General features: G+C 38.9%; 1 protein-coding gene across 1 annotated transcript in view; it reads left to right on the forward strand.

Moving 5' to 3' along the window:
- MYO16 (myosin XVI) overlaps positions 1-27803 on the forward strand; it is a 425887-nt gene that overhangs the window by 151705 nt on the left and 246379 nt on the right. The window contains exons 10-13 of the mRNA XM_081815515.1: positions 4863-4920; positions 5855-5920; positions 15947-16077; positions 21345-21450. Of these exons, the coding sequence (XP_081671641.1) occupies positions 4863-4920; positions 5855-5920; positions 15947-16077; positions 21345-21450 (361 nt within the window). The remainder of the gene's footprint in view (positions 1-4862; positions 4921-5854; positions 5921-15946; positions 16078-21344; positions 21451-27803) is intronic.

Consider the following 27803-nt stretch of genomic DNA (forward strand, 5'->3'; position numbering starts at 1 on the left):
CCCCTATCTTCCCTTCCCTTCCCTTCCCTTCCCTCCCCTACCTTCCCTTCCTTCCCCTTCCCTTCCCTTCCGTCCCCTCCCCTCCTCTCCCCTCCCCCCCTTCCCTTCCCTTCCCTTTTCTTTTCTTTTTCCTTTTGGTGCCAAAACCCAGGAGCAAACATAACTTGCCCTTTTAACTAAGTGTATATAGCATTTCATTTGGATATCAGATTGTGAATGTTCCATACAGCTCATACAGTTCCATACAGCAGTAGGATGTGCCCAAACTGTCAAACAGAATGAATTGTAAGAGATGAGATGTTTGCTTGCTAAATAATGCAGAGAATAAAGGCATTTCTTTCTCTGAATAATTACTGTCAACTGGGACAGTGGAAATAGAATATGCAATCACATTTCTTTATGGATGGCAGATAAACATGGAGGTAGGGCGCCTGGGTGGCTCAGATGGTTGAGCGTCTGCCTTCAGCTCAGGTCATGGTCCCAGGGTCCTGGGATCGAGTCCCGCATCGGGCTCTCTGCTCCTTGGGACCCTGCTTCTCCCTCTGCCTCTCTCTCTCTCTCTCTCTGTCTCTCATGAATAAATAAAAAAAACAAAAAAAACAAAAAAAAAACATGGAGGTAATATTCTCTTTACAAACACAACTGGTAGGACTCGAGACTGGTAAAGAAAGAAACCCCCCAAATAAACACAGGCGTCTGTTACATCTAGTTAGCCAGGTAAGCAGCCTGGCTCACTTGAGCCACTTATTAACTGAACATTCCCCTCCAGGTGACCCAGTGGGATGTAGTGGGTCTTCTTTGTAAGAGCAGCTCAAGAGGCTAAAGTTGACAAGCTTGTGTCAGAAGTCGAAGTCTCTCTCACTTGGAGGATATTTGAAATTATGAGGACAGATGCATTTTCCCCCAGCTGACACTGCCCCCTAGCCTGGAATCTGAAGCTGCACCCACCATATGCAATACCTGCCATGTCATTCCCTGTCATTCCACTGAACCTCATAGACCCTTGTGAGCACTTAACATATGTGAGCTATTAAAAAATAAAACAGTGATATTTTAGAAAGATGAGTAAAGGAAATGTGTAGGTTTCTAAATTTTAAAAAAATTCTTTCTCTGCAAAACATTTACAATGTTACTTTTCATCAAAGCAGCCTCTTGAGAATATGGAATAAACCTATATAAACTCATACATTAGGAGTATCATTAACACTCAGATCACATTTTTCTAGACTATTTTTTTTGTTTATCACAAAACACATTTGCAAAGACAGTCTCAAATTCCTTCAATAATTAGATCAAAATAGAAATTATATCGCAATAGAAAAGTGCAATTTAGAAGTATTTTGATTTTATTTTAAAGCTCCTCATTTTTCCTTCCTTAGCAGATTTCTCCCTTCTCCCTCAGTCTACTTTTTTTCTTCATTTTTCTGAGTAATTTTCAGATACTTCACTACAAAGATCCCTGTTTGGTTCAGTCATTTTACTTTTCTTTCTTTCTTTCTTTTTTTTTTAATCATTTTACTTTTCTTTTCTCCTTTACTTGGCTGTAGAATCCTGGCCAGTCCTTCTTTGAAGTCAATGTTATCTTGAATCACAATATATAAAGAGAGTCATGCATCACTCATGGGTGTATGGCTTCATGAATTTTCATTTGGTGAACATGCCCAGGTAACCAGCAGCTTCGTAAAGAAGTGAAATATTAAGAAGCCCCTTCCTCAGTTTACCCTAATCATCACAAAAGATTTTGGCATATATAGCTACAGATTCTTTTGGTATTTTTTTCTGTACTTTATATAAAAGGACTCACCCAGTGTGTTCTCTTCTGCATCTGCCCACTTTCATTCATTGTTGTATTTCTGATAACCATTTATCCTGCTGCTTTCAGCAACAGCTACCCACTTTTACTCCTCTAAAATCATCTGCTGTGTGAATATATCCTCATTTATTTATTTACTCTACAATGGAGGAACACTTGAGTTGTCTCCACTCTTTGGTTATTGAATTACGCTGTTACAATTATGTGAATTATTTCGGTGATACTGTTATAAACCATCTTGGGCCTTTTTTGGCTACATGTGTATGCAAGTATTTCCATGGGGCTATTTTCGTGGGGCGTGAACTGAGCCCTGAAATGCCAGCATCACAGGTACCTTCAGCCTGAATAGATATAGCCAAACCTTTCTCAGAGTGGTTACACTCCCGCCACAGACTTTGGTTTCTGCACCCTCACCAACACCCAGCATAATCAGTGTTGGCTGTTGTGTTAGTAGTTTTCACAGATGCTAGCCATTCCGGTGGTTGTGGTATCCCACTGTGGTTTTAGCTCACGCCTTCCTGCTGACTGATGATGGTGACCAGTATGTGTGTGTGGCTCACTTGGCCATCTCATCTCATGAGGCACCCTTTCAGTAATATTGACATTTAAAAATAAATGGGTTGTTTTATTTTTCTTCTTGATACGTAGGGATTTTTATATATTCAGGATATTCTTTCTTTCTTGGATCTACATGTATGTAAGCATTTTCTCCCAGTTTGTGGCTTTCATTTTCGCCTTATAGTAGGTCTGTAGATGAGTACAAGCTTGCAGTTTTTACAAAGTTCTTTACATTTAGTGTTTTTTGTGTCCCACTTAAGAAAATTTGGCTTGGGACATTTTCTTATATTTTCTTATTTCCGTTTGGTTGTTTTAACTTGAATATTTAAGGTGTATTACCAGTGTGGAAGTGATTTCACAGTGGTACAAGAGGAGAGTCCAGACCAATGTTTCTCCATGTGGATTCCCCTGCTGCATTGCGATGGCGCCTTTGTGGTGACCACATGACCCTGGGGAGTGGGTCTGTCTCTAGAATCCACCTTTTGTTCTATGGATCCGTTGTGCCTAAGCCAGTACTGAGATATCTTAATCACTAGAGCAGTATAATAAATCTTGATATATAGAAGTCTTCTATATATCATGGAAATTTAATATCCCTCCTTTTTTTTTTTTTTAAAGATTTTATTTATTTATTCATGAGAGATAGAGAGAGGCAGAGGCAGAGGGAGAAGCAGGCTCCCCGCGGAGCAGGGAGCCCGATGCGGGACTCGATCCCAGGACCCTGGGATCATGACCTGAGCTGAAGGCAGACGCTTAACCGACTGAGCCACCCAGGCGTCCCAATATCCCTCCTTTGACCATGTTTACTTTCTCTGGAACATTTTAAAATTTTTGATGCAGAAGTCTTGACCATTTGTATTAGATCTGTTTCTAGGCCTTTTTCAAACTGCGATGCTATAATAAATATTTTCTGACTGAAAATAACAAGCAAATTTCATTTCCTTTTTGTGTATTATAAATATAGAGATACAATTTCACTGTGAAATTCATGTTTTATCTGCCAAACTTGCTAAGTTCATATGTAAATATTGATTTATATGGAGATTTTTTTGGATTTTCTGCATATACTGCCATATAGTATGTAGATAATGACTTTTATTTTTCTCTTTTAAATCTTGATAGCTTCCTTACTTTTTTTTTTTCTTGTTTTATTTCATGGGATGGCACTCTTAATAAAAAGATAATGGGAGGTGACAATAACCTAAGATAGGCATCCTTGTCTCATTTTCAATCTCAGGGAAAAGCTTTCAATGTTTTGTCATTAAGCAAGTTGTTTTCAGTAGCTTTGCCATTGGTATGGTTAAATTTTATTAGATTAATGGAGTTCCTTCTATTAATAGCTTTCGAAGTTCTTATTTTTAATCAAGAGTAGGCATTGAATGCTATGAAATGTTTTTTGACATTTATTGAGATGATCATATGTCCTATGTTTTTGTTCTTTACTTTTTAGTATTATAAATTACAAGAGTGGATTTCCTAATATGAAGCCAACCTTATGTTACTAGAACAAATCCTATTTGGTTGAAACAGATTATCTGTTGAATGTATTACTGGATTTAATTAGTCAGTATTTTGCTCAGGATTTTTGCATGTACACTATGAAAGAGAACAGCCTGTAATCTTCCTTTCTTTCAATATACTACTTAGGTTTGTAATACCAAGTTTATGCAGGCCTCTTAAAATGAAACGGTGTTCCTCTTCTGTTATTTTCTGGAACAATAGGAATTTGCTTATTTTGCTTATTTTGTTCATCAATATTGGGAAGAATTCACCAGTGAAGTTTAAATTTTCTTTGTGGAAAGGTTTTTAGACATAGATTCAAATTTCTTTCACAGAAAAAAATTAGTCAGATGTTCTATATCTTACTGTGTTAGTTTTGGGAAGATGATGGTTGTTGTCCACATTTTCTAAATACCCATAGTGGCTAAAATGTGATTCCGAATATCTCTTTATCTGTTTTCATGTCTATATTGTCTGTAGTAATGTCATATTTAGGATACCGATAGTTTATGTATTTTCTCTTGTTTTCTCAATCTTGTTAGGGCACTCACCATTTTATTACACTGTTCAAAAGACCACCTTTTGCTTTTGTTTTCTATTCCATTAATTTCTGCTGTAATAATGATTATATTTCATTTTATCTTTATGTAATTTGATGAGCTCCTTGAAAAGTATACTTAGATCATAATTACCAGCCTTTCTTCTTTTTTATAAATAGCATATCAGGCAATAATTTCCATACTAAGTATACCTTTGGTTGCATCTCACAAATTATGATATGTTATAATCAAAATATTTTCTGATTTGCATTGTGGCTCCTTTTTTGGTTCATCGGTTATTTGCAGATGCATTGTTTAATTCCCAAACATTTGGTGATTTTCTAGATATCCATTATTAATTTCTGTCTTAATTCTACCATGATCAGCGTGCATACTCTATGTGATTCAAGTCCTTTAAGTGTGATGAAACTGACCTGTGTTCAATTTCAAAGAATGTATATTCTGCAATTGTTTGGTAACAGTGTTGTATATAAGTCAGTTAATCACTTGGTAATTATTTATTTCAAAATTTTATCTGCTTATTTCATGAGTTACTAAGAAAAAAATTATATAAAGTCCCCACTGTCATTGTGAATTAATTTTTCTCCTTACAGCTGTTTTTCTTCGTATATTTTGTGCTAGATTTTAGTCTCACTGAAATTTTAAATGCTGTATCTTCCTGATTTAACATTTTATCACTGTGGAATGTTCCTTTTCATCAGTTTTATTTATTTATTTTTTTTGTATGTGTTAATTGAGTGTTGCTAAACCACATTTTCCTGTTATCATTGTTTTCAGGTATATCTTGTTTTATCTTTTTATTTCTAAATTTTCTTAATCTGTACAGAGTACTTTAGTTCATAATCTTCGTCCTTTAGTTAGAGTATTTAGTAGCTTTGCATTTGATGTAATTACTGATTTTGGGGGGGTTAAATCTATGAATTTATTATTTGACTTGTATTTATTCTATCTGTTTTTTGTGCCTTTATATCTCATAACTTGTCCTTTTTTTATTACAAAAGTATTTTTATTTGCTTTCTGTGCTTTATTCATTTTTCAGTTGTGCGTTTTATTCTTATTCTGTAACAGCATAGAACTCATTACCACATTTATTTCCTCCAGTATATTTTGCCACGTGTTTTAATTTATATTTTTTTAATTCAGTCTAATTCTCAAAAAAACCCTTTAAGAAAAGCAATTCTTAGAATGCGGTCATTTCATTTGTTATGTGTTTAATGGAACAAGCCTATTGGTTTTATTTTATTTGAGTTTGACTTTCCTATTTCTTTATATACAAACTTTCAAAACAGTTCACAAAATGTTAATGTATGGCTTTTATTTATTTTCTATATTTTATACAATGATGTTAAAGTTATATCATTTTTAATTTTAAGTGTTCTATTTATATAGTCCACCAACTATTTATATCCTTTTCTTTTAACAGACTTTTATTGGAGACATCCTCTTGCTTGTTAACCCATTCAAGGAGCTTCCAATTTATTCCACCATGGTGAGTATAAAATTTAAAATATCATTTAAAATACCTATTTGCATCAAATGATTGATTAAGAAGAAACCCCAAAACAATAAGTAAAGTCAAATGTCTCAGAGAAGTCTAAATTGAAATTTGCATAATAATGACTTTCATTTGTTCTGAGACAAAAATGGAAAAGAACGTTATCTTCTCAAAAGATTCCTTTGCACTTAGAATGTGTCATTTTCCTACAATTGTAGTCACTAGACCGACTTCTAAAATTAAATAATATATTACTCTACTTTCCATACCTTCTTAACTAATCCAAGATCAGTTGGTTTACAGTCCTTATTTCAACATCATGACCTCTTTCAAAAAAATTCTATGATGTTAAAACAATGAGAATAAGAAAGGATAATGTTGAATTTTGTACATTTTTCCAAATGACCTTCCACTTTTAATTATGAGACTCTCAAAATTAAAAGAGAAATTGCTTTTGGAAAATTATTCCAGGTGACTGAAAACACAGCATGATTTTCGAGTAGTAATAGATCAAGAATATCATCGTGGAAGCTCTCTATTTTTTTGTAAGCACAAGGCTGGTTCCAGTGAAAGCAGAATCCCATATCCGGAGCAGGAGCATGACAGAGGCAAGGGGAGCGGACACGTGTTTCTGAAGCAGGGACGTGCTCCTAGATGTTGGAGGGGGAGGTGGTAGGCAAGAGGTTGGAGAAGAGGGAGAAGGAGAGAAGGAGGGGAAGGGAGAGAGAACACCTTCTTTAAGCTCCCAAGGAATCAATGAAGAATTCTTATAGAAACCCCACCTGCAAAATAGAGTGCCCACTCACTACCCCAGCCTCTGCCCTTCTTACCAAACTGACTTGCACTGTTGCTTTAAAACTGCTGCACCTTGCCCACTGTCCTCACTCCACTCAGGCCGATCCCAGCCTTAGCCTTGGGCAACCTGAATGTGTGGTCACGTGATGGGCCAGGGCAAGAGCAGTCACCTGAAGTCATCTCAGGAGTTTTATCAGAGGAGTTTAACCTGACCTGTGATGATCAAATAGACATATGCACTGTTCGATTTTTTTTTTAAAGATTTTATTTATTTATTTGAGAGAGAGAATGAGATAGAGAGAGCATGAGAGTGGGGAGGGTCAGAGGGAGAAGCAGACTCCCTGCTGAGCAGGGAGCCCGATGTGGGACTCGATCCCAGGACTCCAGGATCATGACCTGAGCCGAAGGCAGTCGCTTAACCAACTGAGCCACCCAGGCGCCCGCACTGTTCGATTTTTATTTCTTTTATGTCAGTTCTTAATAATTCTGTTTTACAAGGATTCTGTTCATTATATTTAATCTTCCAAAGTCTGGGGCATATAATTATTCATGAGTCCTATTTATTATTTTAATGTTTGTAGAGTTTTGAGTGATTTCTTTTCGTTCCCAATGTTGATCATGTGTGCCTTCTCTGACTTTTTAAAATCAATTTGCTAGGAATTTCATGATTGTATTAATCTTTTCCAAGAAAAACATTTCCTGACTTAATTTTTTTTCTGCTGTAAATTTATTCTCTATACGATTGATTTCTGCTTTTTCTTTTTATCGTCTCCTTCTTCCTACGTTCTTGGAGTTTAATTTGATAGTTATTTAAGTTATATAGTTATATTGTCAGTTTTCTGCCTTATATAAATAAGTATTTGGGGCTTTTAATTTTGCTTTAAACATAGTTTTCTGCATCTTTTTTTAAGATTTTATTTATTTGAGAGAGAGAGAGAGCAAGAGAGAGCATGGGCAGACGGGAGAGGCAGAGGGAGAGGGAGAAGCAGGTTCCCTGCTGAGCAGGGAGCCCAATGTGGGGTTTGATCCCAGGACCAGGGATCATGACCTGAGCCGAAGGCAGATGCTTAACGGGGTGCCTGAGCCACCAGGGTGCCTGAGTTTTCTGCATCTTTGATGCTTTCCAAGTTCATTATTCTTCAATTTAAGAGAGAGAGAGAGAGAGAGAGAGAACTCCTGCTATTTAGAGCTGACTATTAATGTGTTGTTTCTGGCTTATATTTATGGTATTATATTGGATCATAGAGTCAATAAGAATCTTATGGTGAGACAAAAGCCAGTTTTAAATAATTACATATTAGGGAAGACACGTACTGCATGGAGCACTGGGTGTTATACAAAAACAATGAATTATGGATCACTACATCAAAAACTAATGATGTATTGTATGGTGACTAACATAACATAATAAAATAAAATTAAATTAAATTAAAAATAAATAATTACATAAAATATATACATATATAGCTATTGTAAAAATGCTTATGTAGATCTAGAGGTCAAATTCTAAGGATTAGGGAAAATGTACCATAATAAATTGTTTTAGTATGGCATTGCTTGTCATGTTATATTGTATCTCAAATGGAACAGACCTGTGATTTTGTGGTTTCTTCGTTTTTAGGGTGTTAATAGTTTGGCAGTTTTATGGCTTCAAGTAATGTGTTGTATTTGCAGGTCTTTCAGAAATACATATAATAGAGAAAAGGAGAAACAGTAACAGACATACTTCTTTATTAATGTAGAAATAAAACACAATGCACTGAGATTTTTGCATGAACACTTCATTAAAACTTAAAATGGTGAATGCAACATATAACTTATATGTATCATCCTTTATATCCATCAATTCCAGTGGACTCTGACATAGAATGTAAGAGGAAAATAAATATATTTAGGTAAAATATGCACTGATACAAAGCTTACAATAAAACTGCCCACTTTTTATAGGACATAATGAGATTTTACTGTGTTTGGTGCTTTTGGAATTCACTTCCATTATGTAGAATTAAATACTTTGTACTTTCCTGGGCTACAAGTAGTAACTAATAATATAATTATAGATATTAGGTAGCTATAAGGTTTAATTTTTAGGCCGAATTAGTGGTTATCCTCTGTAGCAATCTTAGTACCTTGCGATTTTAAATCAGTTACTTGTGTACTGAACCACATCAAGTTACCTCAGTGTCCTATGGACATGCAAGGGAAAGTTTCACTTATTTTTGTGCTTATTGATTATATAATCATATATATGCTTATTATCTTAAATTCTGTTCAGATAGTTTAGTTTCTTCCCTCGTTAGTTGAATAAAAGAAGAAACTAAAACATTGAATATGATTATATCTATAAGGATTATATAGACCAGGAGAATGACTTCTGTGTTTCAGGTTGAAAAAAAGTCCACATGCATCGTCTGTAACTCACTTTAATTTTGTTACCATTAACTGTGTTATATTAAGCTTTGCATAACATTCATTTCTTATTTCCAGGAGGCCATTAATCATGGATGTAGAGCCCTCTGTTTTGAACTGCATTTTGAGGCTAATACAAACACATGGCAGCAAGCAGCCCTGTCCCTGGTTTGGGACATAAGCAATGTTAAGGTGATGCGAATAGTCACTGGGGAGGAGTGGCACCTAACGGGCCAGTAGGCAGACGGTTCTAAATGAAGTACAACCAGCGGAGGGGGGGGGCTCACTATTGTGCTGCCCATTTATGTTGAAGGCAAGTGACATCACTCATTTTAAACACGTAAGAGGTAGGGGAGAGGGAAAAAATAGCAAAGTAGCCAGATCTTTCTGAAAAGGCTTTGCAAAAGGAGCAGTGTTATAATCGGGAACAAGAATGCTTCATCAAACCAAGAAACATTTATCGAGTCTATTAAACACAATATGTTATGTTAGGTATTTGGGGATGCTAAGAGTCTCCTCATCCTTAAAAACTGCATTGACATTCTAGAGATAATACATAAGTAATGATAAAAATAATCACAGACTTCACTTGTAGCTGAGGACAGTAAGATAGCTATATTGAGAATGTACACTATTAATTGACAAGTCAGGAGGTTGGAGGGAAGGAAATCTTACCAAGTTGAGAAAGGCATTAGTTGGAAAAGCAATGTGATTGGTGCAAATCCCAAGGAATGAATAAGATTCTGGTAAGGGGAGAGGAAGTATACTTTGGAGAATTGTCTAGAGACACATTATGGGGACAAAAAATATAGGATCATTGAGAAGAAGGCATAGACTAATCCTATAAGAGCAGGAGTTCAAAAAGTTAAAGAATTGAAAGTCTGGTTTAGATCTAGACTATAAAGCTAAGTTAGAGAGTTTGGGTTTTAATTTTAGAAAATAAAGACCCACTAGAAACAAACAAGTCTGATACAAATAGTGTTTATAAGTCTGTGACCATCAGTTTGAGAAAAAGAGACATTTAGGCAAGAAGACTAGTTAGTAGGTACTGAAATAATCCAAGAGCAAGCCTAGTGTGTGGGCTCTGGTGGTAATGGGCAGAAGTTGAGTGGGTCTGTGAAAAGACAGTAAGAAGAACCTGAAGAGAATTTCATTTAAGGAACAAATAAGAGGAGCATCCCTTGAAGATACAGGTTTTGAATGTGTGGGTCTAGGAGAATCTATAAAAAAGAGAAAATGAAAGAAGAGAAAAATTGATGAGGAAAAACCAGGTTCAGGTGAATGTACAAAGTGTTTGGAGATTAAAATGAAATAATGTTGAGGTTCTACCTTGGATGCAAGATTAGGAATAACTCACATAGATATTTTGTTTTGTAAGATTTCTAGGATTCATACCAAGCTTAAGAATGAGGTAGAAAAATAGTAGAAAGCAATGAAGGATCAGGAAGAGGAGGTAGAGGAAGAGGATAGGGAAAGGGGGAGGGAGAGGGGAAGGGGAGAGGGATCGGGTGACCACAATGACAGGGCAGATGACAGCCACTAAAGAACCAGGTCTAGGGGCGCCTGGGTGGCTCAGTGTTACGCATCTGCCTTCGGCTCAGGTCATGATCTCAGGGTCCTGGAATCGAGCCCCGCATCTGGCTCTGCTCAGCGGGGAGTCTGCTTCTCCCTCTCCCTCTGCCCCTCCCCATGCTCGTACTCTCTCTCTCTCTCTCTCTCTCTCAAATAAATAAATAAATAAAATCCTTAAAAAAACCCAGGTCTAATGCATTGTCGAGGTAGTAATTAGAAAGGACAAACAACGTGGTGTTTGTATCATTGTGAAACCAGTGAACACGTGAATGTCATGAGAGTAGACACTTCAGCTGTAGATATGCATTGGCCCCCTCAAACATCCATGTCAGACTTGTCTCAGATATTTCTCACTGTTCCCTTTACTATGAACTTCACAAACCAAAGATACATCACTTGGAAACCTCAGTGTGCAAAATAATGACGCCATTCCAGATGAAAGATCTGGAGATCATTTCTCAAGGTTATATTTTTAAGTACACAAGGACACAGAAATGATCAGTACCCACTTTCTCTTTGTCCTCTATTGGCGGTGAGATTAAGCTCTCCCACCATGTAAAATGGCACCTAGTGTAGCATGTCAGGCTTAGGGCTTCATTTAATTTTCAGATTCTGCTTGTTGTTGGTATCCTAATATTCCCACTGCATGTTTGAGTTTGGCGAGTAGCTGGGGTGACTGAGCAGAGAGTGTTATCTCTGGACGAGTGGGGCTGGAAAGAGGACCTTCTTCACTGGAAGCAGAGTCCAGCAAAAGGAGGTACCCATGAATGAGGTTGATGTGATGTCATCTCACCCATGGGTTCCAATCGAGCACTTAAAATTACCAGTGACCAGAATCCTCTCGTTCCCAGATGATGCACATGGGGAGAGAATAAGGTGAAGGGGAGAGAGAAGGCATGTGGGAGGGAGTGGCTGTTGCTGATGGTAGTTGCTGGACCCAGTGGGAACATCCAATAATATTAATAATGAAAATGACAGTGGCAATGAATGATAACCCGTCTGAAGGTTACATGGCCTGTCAGAAAACTGGACCTGCATAAGGGAAGATCTTCAAGCTTCAAAAGAAATAATTAAGTAGAATTGATTATTATCTTTATTAAATGCATTATTATATTAACATTATTATTTTGTATTTATATTACTTACAAAGCCTAGAATCAGCATCGAGCTAAGTATTACCAGGGAATAGCAATTGAATAGTCTACAACATAAAGTCTGACACTGTATGGAAAGGAGAGGGCTTTTAAGAGAAGGGATCTGAGAAATGTTAGTTTGATTATCATGAAAAAACGTAGACACCCAAGATCCCTTACACGTCTAAAGTCTAGTAAAACTTGGCCTTAAGAGAAGATGTGACCCTGAGGAGGTTTGAAGAAGCAGAGTAGGAGTCACATATGCTCCTGGCTCTCTTCTGTCTTGCCTTGTTTGTAACATCTAATGAAATTCTCAGCAGGATTTTACAGACGGAGTTTAAAAGCATTCTGTTAAAATTTGATTAGGCCAGTGTTGGAGTTGGGACATGAAATAGTGTTAGTGCAAGTGTTCAAAAGGAACAGAAATTTGTCCTGCAAGAAAATAGAGCTGGGCTAGAACTCCCTGGTTGGTTTATGAATTATAATGTATACGTTGCTATCATTAATTCTTTTGGTATCCATTTTAAATTCTGAAATAATTAAAAATACAAAACTCTGAAAACTATTTCAAATAAAGAAGTCCTATCTGTTCACATACACTCCTGAGACTGGGATGCAGCTATAAAGATGTGCTAAGAACACATCATGCCCTACTTCAATTGTAACATTTGTTTTCTGCGTAGAACAGAAAATAAAGCTTTGTTTTAATTATATGGTGTCTTAGATTAGCTGGTGTAGTGTCCTATGAACACAGGCAAATTCCTTTTCATAAGCAATGACAACCGCTCTCCCGAAACTATTATCCTTTCATCCAGTCATTTTTCTTAAAGGTTTTATTTTATTTTTTTATTAGAGAGAGAGAGAGAGTGCATGTGCACAAGCAGGGGGAGGGGCAGAGGGAGAGGGAGAAGCAGACTCCCCGCTGAGCAGGGAGCCCAATGCGGGGCTCAATCCCAGGACCCCTGAGATCATGACCTGAGCCAAAGGCAGATGCTTAACTGACTGAGCCACCCAGGCGCCCCTCATCCAGTCTTTCATATGTTCACTACACATAAGCACATATGGTTGTCCCACTTACTTGTGGTTTTGCTTTCCATGGTCTCAGTTACCCGAGGTCAGGGTCAGTTGGGGACCGATCTTCCTTCTGATGTAGCATCACATCAGAAGCCTGCATCACATGCCTGTGTCACTCATTGCACTTCATCTCATCATGTAGACAATTGATCATCTTTCATCATCGCAAGAAGAGGGGTGTATACAGGAAGAGAAGGTATTTTGATAGAGACAGAGAAACCACACTTGTACAACTTTTATTACAGTATATTGTTATAAGTGTTCTATTTCATTATTAGTTATTCTTGGTAATCTCTTACTGTGCTTACTTTATAAATTCAACTTTATCATAGTTAAGTATATATAAGAAAACACATAGTGTATATAGGGTTCGGTATTCTCTGTGGTTTTGGGCACCCCCTGGGGGTCCTGGAACATAGACCACATGGGAAAAGGGGGAGGGACTAATTACATGTGAAAAAAAAACCTTCAAATGCCATTATTTTCCATTTTAATTCACTCTGATATATTGCTGATATATTCACATATATTAACTATATCTTTTTACAAAACAAATCTTCATTAGCCATTGTACTTTTTTATGTTGATAGTTTCAGGTCTCGATAATTTATTCTAAATGCCCTATAGTATTTTATCATATTAAAACACAATCCTTTATATTCATCCATTAAACCCTATACTGATTTTTAAATTATTGGCATGTTTTCTGCTCTTACAAAGAGGCTAAGAACCGTTTAATGTGTGCTTTTTGCTAATGTTTGAGAGTTTCTTCGGAGAGAGTCCTGGTCAAGCCCACCTTAAGTTTAGAAGCTGTTACCAAATCACCGTTCCAGTTAGAACAACTCTCCATAGTGCAGGTGTGTTTTTCTAGTGCTGGAGAAAACTTCCTTTTGAAACCAAGCTCTACCACTAATTAGCTATGTGGCCTTTGACCGGTTACTGACTTCATTGCTTCAGTTTCCTCACTCGTAAAAAGAAGATCATTCTCATACCCAAGTCATAGATTTCTAAGAGAATTGGATGAATATGAAGTGCTTAGAACAGTGGCAAGCACATAACAAGTGTAAGCCATTATTATTAAACCATTGATAAAGTTACTAGTATTTTATATCTGTCACCTTCCTATTTGAAATGGCATTCTCCTGCTTACCAGAGAATTTCTGCTTCTTTTCTCATATTTATTGGTTATTCTTTTCTGTTTGTATTCTTTGTCCAATTTTCTATTTTATTTCCAGTCTTATTTATTTGTTGAAGTCATTTATAAGACACTGTTAATGTATTGTTGTATACACAGCTTAATCTCCTCTCTCTCTTTGATTTTTATCACATTACTGTATGTATGATGTTTGTGGTCGAACAGCAATTGTCAAATGTACTATTTTGATATTGATTCATCCTTCCCATTATAATTTGTGTTTGGGAACCCTATTTCCTTATTCCAAAATCATGAGAGCATTATTCTGTTTACTTGTGTAAATGTTTTATGCTTTGCTATTTATATTTGGGACTCAAATTCATCTAGAATTCATTTTTACACATGGCATGAGATAGAGATCAGCGTTCGTTTCCTTTACTAATAATCAGCCCATTCTTTACGACTAATGCATGAAACAGCCCCCTTTCATACCCCAAATCCACACCCGTGTGTGGGCTTAGGTTGAGTTCTCTAGTCTGTCCAGGTGATCTCTTCTTCTGGTGTCTGCACCAGGACCACGGTATTTAAGGAATTTGGCTTTCTGGAGTTTTTATTGAGATGCAGCGGACATGGGTTTCTAAGTGTCCAGATGGGTAAATTTTCACGAGCCCTCAGATCCAGAGCATTTACCGCACTCCAGAAGCCCTGCTTTCACCCCTCTGCGATCACCAGCACCTTGGCCAAGGCACCACCGACCTGACTTCTACGGTGTGGCTTAGTTTCACCTGGTTTTATACTTTATCTTATTGAATGTTCTCTCGTGTGTCTGACAGATTCCACTCAACATTATGTTCGTGAGATTCATCCGATTATTTTTTTATAGCTGTAGGTCATTTATTCTATGAAAAAAATTATTTCCCCTATGATTTTAAATGACTTCAAACATATGAAAAATTTGCAGATAAATAGCACAAACAACTTTTTCCCCAACAATTTTCAAATGACTTGCTGGTATGCTGTCCCATCATCAGCCTTGAATACGTGCATTGTGCGTTCAGTGTGTAACCTCCATATCACCCCTGGAATCAGGAAACTGCTCCTGATGCACTGTGACCGTCCAGTCAAGATGCCTCACTCAGGTCTTTCCCATCGTCCCACTGATGCCCACAGAGCCAAAGACCCAGGCCGCCATGACAGGATGGGTGCACTTTCACCTTGCCTGGACACTTTCCTCCATCTTCTGATGAGCTTTCCACCCTTGACGGCCTTGAAGCTACAGGCCAGTCACTTTGTGAAAGAAAAATTAAGTTGGTCTGATATTTCTTCATGACTCAGACATCTCCCTATCATTCAGTGTTTATTCTAATATAACAGAATTTACTAGAAACTCAAAAGGACTAAACATACTGACACCATGGCCATCCTCATAAATCACTGTGTCACTGAAATTAAGTTCATTTTTGTTTTTCTGAGAAGTTTGTAAGTTCTTCTGTGTTTCAGCTGCAGGTGCTTTCTACTCGGATCAAAAATCCTTTCTGTCTTATGGTACTGAAATGAAATGTTGCTGAGCGACGTTGTGTGTGATGTAAATCCCCACAGGTTCAGCTTACTTCATGGGTTTCTATCAAACTGGATGTGTGTGGGATGCTCTGCTTAAGGACAGCAGAATAATTTCAAGCCTGTGAACCAAGTAATGAGGGATCAGACAGCCGCCTCTATTTTATCATTATGAATGCTCAAAACGTGCTGCAAAGGGCGTAATTCCCCAGGCGTTTTGTAGTTACAAATGAGTCTCAGACGTGGAGCTTCCCTGGCGTTTGGATATGGAAATAAGGCAGCTGTGCCCTGAGGCGGGGGGCCTGCACCTTCTCACCGCTGTCTGTCTCCCGCACTGCTTGGCAGGTGTCTCGGCTCTACCTCAGCAGCACGGGGCAGCCCTGCTCCTCCTCCCTGCCGCCTCACATCTTCTCCTGCGCCGAGAGAGCCTTCCACCAGCTTTTCCAGGAGCAGCGGCCCCAGTGCTTCATTCTCAGGTGAGCCCGCCCCTCGCCCGCCCCTCGCCCGCCCCTCGCCCGCCCCTCGCCCGCCCTCGCTCGCCCACCCGCTGATGATGCGCTGAGGCAATGCCTGGGGGTTGGGCGTGAGACCCTTCTCCTTGCCTGTGGTTCACGTTTATTGACTTCCGCAGCACCTGGCGGTCCAGCGTGTCTTTGCAATAAGTAATTTGACTCGTTACCAAGGAGAAACATCTCTGTTCTTAGGAATAGCCCCAAGTGTGGCGGAATCAATATCAACACACTTAACCTGAAACTCAATTCATTTTGAAGATTTACTACTTAGGACCAGAGTGTTTTTGCTTTCAAACCTCAGGAATCACCGGGAAAGAAAGGCACCTGCTGTTAGCGCCCACTGTGTGGTGTGGTCCAAAGTACAAATTATTACCCTGCAGTTGTGGGTTTTCTCACCTGCTTCTAGCTATTTACCTCTGCTCATATTTTACCAAAAGTGTACACCCGGACATATTTTACACTGAAATATCATGGTAACATGAGCTCATGAATAGCAAGAAGCTCAGGACAATGATTCACATTGGAGCAAACACCCACACATACACACACACGAACCGCAAGACGTGGAGGTGAAATGTGATTATGTATTGATAAAGGATTAAAGAATTATTTCGGTGTTAATATAAGATCTGCATTGAGAATTATGTTTCTTATTAGGAGCAACCTCTACCAGAGGGGACTTCTGTAAATCCTCAAGGCTTTGCCCGAGTTATAGTCAGTCGTGTTGGCTGCAACTGAATGTTGTCAATAAAGCTTTGCCCAACTCATCAAAGTGAAATGAAAGATAGGACACATGGACACCTGGATAGAACCCAAAAGACATTTATTTATTGTTTTAAAAGATTTTATTTATTTTTTCGACAGAGGAAGACAAAGCGAGAGCAGGAACACAAGCAGGGGGAGTGGGAGAGGGGGAAGCAGGCTTCCCGCTGAGCAGGGAGCCCGAAGTGGGGCTCCATCCCAGGACCCTGGGATCATGACCTGAGCCGAAGGCAGACGCTTAACGATTGAGCCACCCAGGCGCTCCCAAAAGACATTTAAATACTTAAGTAAGCACTTACTTACACACTTTTACATTATCAATTTGATCAAAAAGTTCCAGAGAGGGTCAGATAGATGGCTTGCAAACGTCAATGTTCTGGTTTTCAAAATTGTGAGCGAGTGGTTGTTTTCACCCTTGTTCTGAAGAGTCCCCAGGGTAGGAGAGGCTCTGGGGGCAGGGTGGCCCCAGCTGTTCTTGAATCAAGCAACTGTGTTTTCATCTGCTTTATCTGTCCAATTGTCTAGTCTAACTTTGACCAAAAAGGGGAACACTTTTAAAAAAATCATGAGACTGTGGGGCATGTAATACTAGTGTGGTAATAACAACTAATGTTTACTGAGAACTTAGTAAGTGCCAGACCCTCCACTAGGTGCTTTCCACATATTCCCTTACCCATTGCTTTAGCAATCTTCTAAGATTGGTATTATTATTAGCATCACGATTTTATGTGTCAGGTGACTGTGTATTAGGAGGAGTAACTCATTAGTCTAGGGTCTTCAATTAGTGAATAGTGAATCTGGGATGTGAGCCCCATAATGTGAATTAGTAAATGGTGATTAATTAGTGTAGGGTCCAGTGGATGCTATATGTGGGATGGGAGCCCATAGTCTGGCTTCTGGGCCTGAATGAAGCTTACCCACGAGTGCATGGCTGGCCCCCTGCGGCTACCCCAAGGAGGTTTCCAGCGGCCCACCCGGGCCTCCCTAAAATGATGGCCACAGATCCACGGATTTTCCTAAATTCTTATTGAATCCACTCAATTCTTTTGAAAGACATTGGTCCATAGCAAAGTTCTGAGTTGCCAATGAATTGTATCCTTTGGGAATCTGCCTGTTACAGATTTTACAGTATCTAGCAAGTTCTTTCAGTAAATAAACCTGTTTATCTGTAACCCAGTGCTTTCTACGTGAATTTGCCCATGGAATTGCTTTTCCAGTAGGACTTGTTAATATTCTGCAGAAGCAGTATTTCTTCGGGGCATTTTTAAAGGCTAATAATGCCATGTATCAACCAGTTTTTCTTAAAAAAAAAGATTTCTTCGTTCAGGTTTCAAGAAATGAAGAACAAATCTGTGATCACAAGGACTTACTATTTTAGTCATTCTCTTTCTTCTTTCAGGATTGATGTTTTTATGTGGCTTTTCTATCTCCTTGATTGTCTTGACTAAGATAAAGGTTTTCTGCATTTATTACACTAATTCATTAAAATTAGTAAATTTAGAAGTCAGCTAAATACATTGTTTAAAGATAATTTTTGAGAGTCTGTTGTGTCTTTAAAAGATTTATTTATTTTTGAGAGAGAGCGGGAGGGAGGGGCACAGGGAGAGGGAAAGAGAGTCTTGAGCAGACTCCTCAGGGAGCGCAGAGCCCTATGTGGGGCTCCATCTCACGACCCTGAGATCAGGACCTGAGCCAAAACCAAGAGTTGGATGCTTAACTGACTGAGCCACCCAGGCGCCCCAAGAGAGTCTATTCTATCTTACAACCAGCATTTACAAAGGATAATTTAAGACTTGGAGTTCAAAACACAGATATTCCTGGAATAGCCATCCTGTAACTTAGGACTGGGGTGGGGCTTTTTAAATTTTATTTTCAAATTTTAATTTTATTTTTCACTTTGTTGATAATTATAGGCCCTACTAGCGCACTAGGCTTCATCTTGAGGAATAGTTTTTTAATAATTTTCAGAACTTGGTCCTGGGTTATAACTGAGAGTTTGGTGTTCACCATCATCTATCTTATCTTTAATTTTCTGGAGGCCCTGATAGATGGTTTTAATTAGTTGTTAGAGCACATGTGACAAAAATCCATTATCCTAACAGTGTGTGGAGCAAATCTAAATTAACGTTACATGCTGAACATACAAGTAACTTGGGAAATACGCAGCCTAGGGTCTGCCTTTATCACGTGCAGATTTAGCAGACAAGACTGATCAGATGAGTTTTAAAATTCTTATGGGTCCTGATTGGCACCACCCAAAATCTCTGGTCAATTTCTAATTGAATCTCAGTCTGGATTTGCAGGTCAAGGAATGTTTCTTGAACACACTGAGCTAAGATTTTTAGTTTTAATGTGATAGCCCTGTAGTGTCAACCCTATCCTAACATATCGCATGTCTTTTTTTTTTTCTTTTATTTCCTTGTATTTTACTCAGAGTTTAAATGGAATATGGCCATTTTGAGATTTTATGATATGGTTAAAATGCATGGGATTTTAGCCAGCTAAGAGAACTGACGGCCATTTTCTCTATTCCTACATGTCCTGATAGAGTGAGCACTGTGGTGGGAGGAGGGGGCAGCTCAGCCGCACATCCTCACAGGTCTCTGGGGTCTTCATGTCCGCAGACTGCTGGCCTCATCCACCTTGTAGACTCACCCCCTGTTTCAGGTTGCATAGTATGTGCTTGGGAAGTACTGGTTGAGAATTTCTTGTTGAATAATCACTGCCTTCCACGCTACCCCTTCTCCAAGAATCAGCTCAACCCCCACCTCATGGGGAAGTCTTCCCTGGTTTCTTCCACCTCTGGGCACCTTGTTAGCTGTGAACAGAATCTCTCCAAAAACAAGATTTAAGAAACATTCAGTTATTTTGTTAAGTAAGAGAATATTTATAACAGCGAATACAAGTGTAGAAGTTAAATTTCCACCATGAAAGAGCTAAATTGTTTCTTCCCTGAAATGAGAAGGTTAAAAGCAAATGCCTTTGAACCCAGAAAAGGAACTCCTTATCCTGTGCAGGTCTCTGTCACCTGCTTCCCTGAGGCTGCTAGGGTAGTTGTTCCAAACGTTGTTAAAATATTTATGGGGAGTGTAGATGAGGGGAGTAGAAAAGCATTTCTTAACAACTTGAGACCTGAATAAAAGAAGCAAATTTCGGCTTCTTCTTTTCCTGGCAAACATCCTTTAATCAAATTCATTAGTACAAATATCAAGGGAGAAGCCTGAGAAATCAGCACTAGTAAAGAGATTTATATATATTTTTAACTTTTAAGCTATCAGATGAATAAAGACTTTTTCATTTCATTTACTTACTGGAAGCAGTAAAAACATTATTTTGTATCAGTAATTACTGTATTGGATTTCTATGTTAATCTTCTCATCTCATGTCAGAAATGTAATATAGTTATTATTTATAGAAATTAGATGAGTTATGGGGTGCCTGGGTGGCTCAGTTGGTTAAGCGTCTGACTCTTGGTTTTGGCTCAGGTCATGATCTCAGGGTCCTGGGGTCCATCCCCAAGTCAGGCTCCACGCTCAGCAGGGAGTCTCCTTGAGACTGTCTCTCTCCCTCTGCCCTTCCCCCTGCTTGCACAGGTGTGCATGCATGCACATTCTTTCTCTCTCTAAAATAAATAAATAAAAATCTTTTTTAAAAAAGAAATTAGATGAATTATGAAGTATGCCTGAGAAATATCAAAAGTACCATCATTATAAATAACAAGTTTGGTGAGTGTTCGTTTGTTCCTAGATTGAAGGAAACCTGAACACACAGAACGTCAGACTGAGAGCAGCCTCAAGAGGCAACTGGCCATTGGAGGGTCCGCCGCGTGCCAGGCACCTTACTCACCTGGTCACATCTGACCATCTTAACAACTTAGTTTCAGGAGTTGCTTGCTTTATGTTCATTTTGAAGAGGAGACAAGGGAAGCTTAGAAAGATTTCATGGGTCTCCCGAGGAAGATGTAATGTCTTTCCTGGAAGGCTCAGAAAGATTTAACAAGGTCATGTGGTGTAGCTCTAGGACACATACATCCCCACCTTAGCGGCTGTCCCCTGGGGGCCACCTCACTTACCTTCATTTACAAAGCTGAGGACAAGTCGTCATTGTCTTTCTTTTCAGCCTGACCCCTTTCTACTGTAATTCACCTACGTGTGTGGTTCTACCCTGTGAGGCATTGGATGGCAGACTCACATCCCATTGATATGATGTCCCAGCATTTAGAGATGTTGGCGTTAAATTCACATGTCTTCCCAGCATCTAGAACACCATAGGGCATGTGACATAGGACATATGTACTAAATATTTCGGTGAACCAATCAAAGGGAAGAGTGAGATGATACCATACATGCATTAAAGGTTCTGTCATTCCCTCACCATCTTTGTGTCTGAGGATTACCTCTGCTCATTGGATCGTTTACTACATTCTCCAAAACAGTAAACTTAGGTTTTCTCTCTCTGTTTTCTTTTAGTGGAGAAAGAGGATCGGGCAAGTCTGAAGCCAGCAAACAAATAATGAGACACCTCATCTGCAGGTCTGGCTCCAGCAGACCCATGTTTGATTCCAAATTTAAACATGTAAGTTTCTTGTTTGGGTTGGAGAATATGTTGAGTCAAGAAACCTGTAGTTTACAAATAAAAGGAGATATCATAGTAAGACCATAGTTTGACCATAAATTGGTCGAAGTTTGTAGAAACAAAGGAAAAAAAAGATTGGTGCAAATTAATGCTGCTCAAGTGAAGGTTTATTTTTTTGTACATATTTTCAAATACTTTGAACATACTCTTTTTATATTTGCTCAGAACAGTTGGATTGAAAACATATAATATACTTAGATTGTTGTTGTTCACCTAAAAAGTGCCACTTTGGTGTGTAGATTCCTTTGAGGGATTTGGCCCGATAAGCACCTCTTTTTGGGGGATCACTGAGAGCTGATAATAAAGTTTCAATGTATTTAAAAGAATTGATAACAGGAAATGTTAATGACATTGATGGGCAGGTAATATACCTTTACCCCCAATATTGATTTTTTTGACATACAACATTGTGTTAGTCTTAGGCATGCAACATAGTGATTGGATATGTGTATGGATTACAAAATGATCACCACAGTAAGTTTAATTAACATACATCACTACACATAGTTAAATTTTTTTGTCTTGTGCTGAGAACTTTGAAGTTTTGCTCGCTTAGCATCTTTCAAACACACAGAGCAGTGTTGCTCACCGTGGTCACCATGCTGTGCGTTAGATCTACAGGACTTACTTATCTTATAACTGGGACTTTGTGCCTTTTGACTCCCTTTGCCCAGTTTAGAACTGATTTTAAGTTACATTCAGTAACACTTGCTTCTCATCGTGTTCCTTCATCCACCTAAAATATTGTCAGGATTCAAGGAGGAACCAGAAAGGCCTCTGAGCAGCTAAGATAAAGGTCAGAAAAACTCAGAAATTTTACCCAAGGACACACCTGCAGGTGCTTGTCTCTTGTTCTTGCACGGTTCTGTTAAGTTTGGTTAGCAGGTTTTCCCTGGCACAGTAGACTGGAGGAACCAACTCGGGAACTGCTAGAAAGATCCTGCAATGAGCGCTTGGGAACCCCTAGGGGGTGGGAACAGACAGAGAGAGATGATCAATAACCAATCAGGAAAATGGTCAGAACTCAGAAGTGTGCTGCTCTGGGAGTCTCCATCTGTAGGGCTAACCCTCCAATTTCATCATTTTATAGGAAATAACTCTAGAATAATCCAAGTACGTGATGATTGTTCTCTTGCATGCACCCCATTACTTGAGGGGCCGTGGGTCCTACACTCTGCGCTTGCTTGTGCTCAGTGGTCCCAGGGCTTGGTCCCTTCCGTGTGTGTCACGCTCTGTCCTAACCCCACCTGACCCCTTTCTTACCGTGTAGACTCCTGCCCAACAGCCTTCCTGGACATCCTACAGTGTGCCCCTAAGACATGGCCAGACCTGAATGCATGGGCTCGCACATTTCTCCAGCATTTCCTCCCAGGTCACCCATCAAATAAATGGCACAATCACTTTCTCATTTCCACGCTGGAAACTGGCTTTCACTTTGAGGCCAGCCCCTCCGGGCTTCCCCCAGGATCACAGTATCCCATCAGTCACACCAGCTGCTGTTTTCTTGTCCAGCCCCCTAGAGGTTCCCTGTTCCCTTAATCTTGCCAAAGCCACCTCTGAACGCACATCCCCCCTGACTGGGCCATGGTACCCCTGTCACTTAGTCATTTATTCAACAGTAACCTTAAGTGGCTGCCATGTGCATGTCCCTCGAATTCAGAGACACCATCTTAGAGCCTGCCACATAGTAGGAGATCGGTTTCCAGGTAACAGAGGAATGAGGGCAGGCATAGGGTACCCGTAAGTATTCCTGGCACACCTGAGATACAGTTGATTATCCCAAGTTACCTAAATTGATGTACTTTAATAATAGCAAGTTAGTTTAATGTGGATACACCATTTGTATGTCTTCAGGACCCTGTAAATTTTGCTGCGTGTGTGTGAGGATACACACCATTGGCCGTGTTGCCCTGGCACTCTCTCTCTTGGTGTGCATTTCACAGTGAGGTTTGGCAGATGCACGCCTTGACCCTCTGGAATCTCTCCTACACAAAACTTGCTGTGCACGCATTTCATTCGGCAATTTGATATTTGGAAATGTCTGATGACATTGGAATAAAAACAGTTGCTGTTAGCTTAGATTATTCCCTAAAATGGTACCCTCTGAAAGTTCAAACGTTGAAGATCTAGAAACCCATCGCCCTGAGAGAATTGTGCTATTTGTGTTTGGTTTTCTGTCCCTGCCCTTTTGACTTGTAGCTGCAGGCCAGAGTTATTTCTGCCATGGTGGTGTTCACGAGGGAATATTCTGGACATTTTAGTACGCGATTCCTCGTTTAGAAATGAGAGGGACTTCTATTTAATCGATGGATCAATGTAATTTCCTCATATTTTCTACTTTTGAAAAAGAGGTCCTTAAAAAATTAAATCTGCTCTTCTGGATTCCAAACCTATGCCTGATTCTGGAGATTTTTCTCTTTGTGAAGAATGTACGGTCAGTCAGTTCTGCAGCATATCTCTGGTGACGTACGTGTTCATTAATGACTCTAATTCATAACCATTCATTAAGCTCAAACTATATACTGAGAACCTGCATAATTCTACCGCACAGCTCAAAATAATTTAACATTTTGGGTCGAACCGGGTAGAATAGCATAAATTATCTTTCTTCAGATATTGTCAGATACGTACTACTGACACATAAGAATTCGAGAATTTATAGAACAACGTGGTTATAAAATAGACTTAGGTTAACTAATAGAATGATGGGATCTGTTGGCCTAATTATACTGGCAAGGAACAGTAGTCTCCAATGTAAATTTAGACTAAAGCAATCATTTATTAAAATGATCCTTTGTGAAAGAGCAGGCTGCATAATTTCTAAACTGCATTCTAGATTACTTTATGTAAATTGGCTTTGCATTTTAGCTTAAGTGAATACGTACTAAGTTGCATTTCTCTAGCTAGATATAACTCTTCCAAATCAGTTAGCATCTGGGAATCAATATTATGATATCCATGCAAATTTCAAGTACAACTATTTCTAATTCACGTGTTTGTTTTATTCATAAATCCTAAAATAAGTGATTTCTAGTCTTGTGAAATAATATTGCCCAGGATTGAGTATGGCTTAAACTTCATGTCAATTATGCTTTTTTTTGTTGTTTCTCTCTAAATTACAATCCTCATGAATATTGTTTGGTGTCCAAAGCATTCCTGAAAATTACCCAGTCCATTTTTGCACAGTGCCCAAGTATACGTGTGGGAATTAAATACAAGTGTTGGATCAACTTCTGAATTGACTGTAAATCTTTATAACATCATAGGGGTTCAGTGAAATTTTATACATTCCAGAGATGGGCCCGTACTTCCTGCATGAAAGAAAAGTCTGATTAAGGAGATGAGTGCCTAAGAGCATCCTTGATGGTGGAGCCTTCAGTAGAAGGCTTGAAGTTCAGCGCAAGGTGGGGTGAAAGGAAGCTTCGTTAGGTGACCCTGAAAGGAGAGACGTGGGTGAGCTGAATAGGAAAGCCATTCAGCCCAGACCCTATGGTGCAACATCGCTCTGAGGCTCTGCACCAGCAGGCGCAGTGCGCGAGGCTGCCCTGTGGGGCCGCGTGTGCGACGGACACCCACAGGGCGTCTCCACTGGGGATGCTGGCTGCCTCTAGCCCACACGGTTTTGCCCTGGTCCTAGGATACTGCGAGAGAAAATCAGTTATTGGAGGTTATTCTGATCAGCAGTTTCTGAAGAAGAGTGAAGGAAGGGTGGGGACATGAAAGGCATAGTGGGGTGGCCGTCAGCAGAGAATCCTGTAAGCTGAGGCGTAGAGAGTGTTTTCCTTGTGGTTTCCGTTGATGACCTAATTAAAGATTATTATCTGGAGCGTGGGGAGCAAAAGGACAAAGTGAAGAGGTTTGGGGGCAAGTTGGCTGTTGATAATCCCTCCTGACCCGTAAGCAGCACTCTCCGCCGGGGGCACAGAGGGGAAGAGGGGGATCCGGGTGGGGTCTGGAAGGCCAGGGAGAGCCTGGCTCCGAGTCCCAGACATGATCCGTAATATTTTCATGCCGGCCACACATGTATTATCAAGAGACACTCAGCCGTCATGTTCCTGCATCTTAATCTTATACTTCAGTTGTCCTGCTTCAAAAGTCTACGGAGGTTTACATTCTGCCCTCGCAGTGGGCTTCCGAGTTCAATGGGTTTGAACTCCATCACGTGGAGGTGTCTTTTGATACCCCTGTACAATTTCAGAACAGCTAAGATCAGTGAAGAAGGCTGCAGTTTTTAACCCTCATATCTGAATTTCAAACTGGAGAAGCAGGGGATTTTCTGTGGCAATAGGTTTATTGGAACATAAAAATCATGTGTTGGGGGAAAAACCAGCTGCCTGGTGCTTTTCACTAATTCTGGCCCAGATGACTTTCAAATTGGAGGAACATTCAGTTCCATTTAAATTGCTTAAATAAACATTTATTGAGTAACTGCTTTTACAGAGCAGAGTGATGGGGTCCACTTGGTTAAGCCATTGTTTTTTATTGAGGAAGCCACAGATTTTTACTCTCAGAAAATACCGTACGTTAACTACTGCCAAAATAGGAGTGCATAACTTCTAGAGACACAGCTATTAAGGCTTTGGAAGAAAAAAACATACAATTGTAAATAGAAAAAAATCTTACCACTAAAATTTGAATTGGGGACTACTTAGGAAATATTTACTTACTTCCCTTTTCTATATTTTTATTTAAAGCTTGGTGTTATGCAACGTTCTCATTATTTTCTTTCAAAGTTAAGGTGAGCAATGAACAATACCAGTTGTGTTTTTTTTGTTTTGTTTTGGTTTTTTTTTTTTTGGTATTTCTCTTAACACATTGTTATTTAGTGCCACCTATTGGCCAAAGGGATAATTAAAGATAAAAAATGTTATTCCGGTATAACCCGAATCTGAAGCTTGAATTATGGATCAACAGAGCATAGTGCAAGATTGCCGTATGAGCTCTTGCATTTTGTTCAATGGGTTTAGCTTGCTATAGTTTGAAGCCTTCTATGTCCTTGCTGTGGTTCTAGCTGTCACGGCCTGTCACTCAGTGAGGAAGCACATCTTATTTCGCAGAGAGATTGCCTGGGTTCAAATCCCAGCTCCACCATCTCCAAGCTCTCAACCTTGGGGAAGTTATGTAAGCTCTCATTTCCTTTTCTACAAAACGGAGACACTGTTGTGAGCATTAAAAGAAATATAGGCATAAATGTACATACACATGTATATCTATGTGTACAGAGTATACATAATTTTATATATAACTTCGTTTATATTATATATGTTATATATAAAAAACTTTAGAATAATGCTTGACACAGAATAAATTTTGCTACTATTATTAACAAAAATAAAACTAATCGTTGTTAAACTTTGTTGGATGCATACCATGTACCAGGCACGAAGCTGAGAACTTCATACAGCTGACATTGATGAGCACTGAAGGAGTTATACCTGTGTTAAAATAAAGGAGAATGTGGTTCTGGGAATTCATGACACTGGCTTAATGTCATATAATTTGTTACTAGCAGAGCTGGAATGTGGGGGCAGCTCCTTCTCACTCCAAAGCCCACGTATTGAACCGTTACCCTATATATCCTGTTTGAGCACATGTTATTCTTTATCTTTTATGTCTCTTTTCTATAATAACAAGCCAGTTTATTTTCAGATATAGCACCAAAATAGCTAGAAGCCAGAATACTTTAAAAAAATTCATTCTAATCCTTGTTATGAATTTTTAAATGATTATTAAATGTAATTTACATGTTGAAAATGTGATTTACTTACACTATTAATTCCACAATATATTTCTTTAATATTGAACTATTGGAAAAGAAGCAAAAAGCAGGACCTTTAAAAATACTATTTCAAATTATTTTTCAGAATATATATCTGCCGTCATTACTATCGATTCACTGTTATGATCTTTAAAATTAGGTTATTACAAAGAGACCTAAATCCTGGGCTTTCCTTAAAGATTCAGCATGTTTCCTTCAAAAGTTCAAAAGTTCAAAAACCAATCTTTTGGTATTTTACTATTACCACAACTTTTAGCACTTGGGATTTGTGATTAGAATCAAAGTATTGTTTTGTAATCTTTTAAGATATAAAATACTTCCAGGTGAACCAAATACCTTAACAGGTCAGTATCCAGAAAGTAAAAAAGTAGCAGCAAAGTTTTTTTTTTTTTTAACTTAGAATAAAATTCTCAAAATTTACTATCACCAGAAATTATAAAGAAACCACTGTATCAATAAAGTAATGTGTTAGTGTGCTCCTCCTTGTGGCTGATGCAGGAACTGCATTTCACAT

Source organism: Leptonychotes weddellii, chromosome 3, assembly GCF_054177405.1.
Source record: "Leptonychotes weddellii isolate Sample4059 chromosome 3, ASM5417740v2, whole genome shotgun sequence".
NCBI classification, from domain to species: domain Eukaryota; kingdom Metazoa; phylum Chordata; class Mammalia; order Carnivora; family Phocidae; genus Leptonychotes; species Leptonychotes weddellii.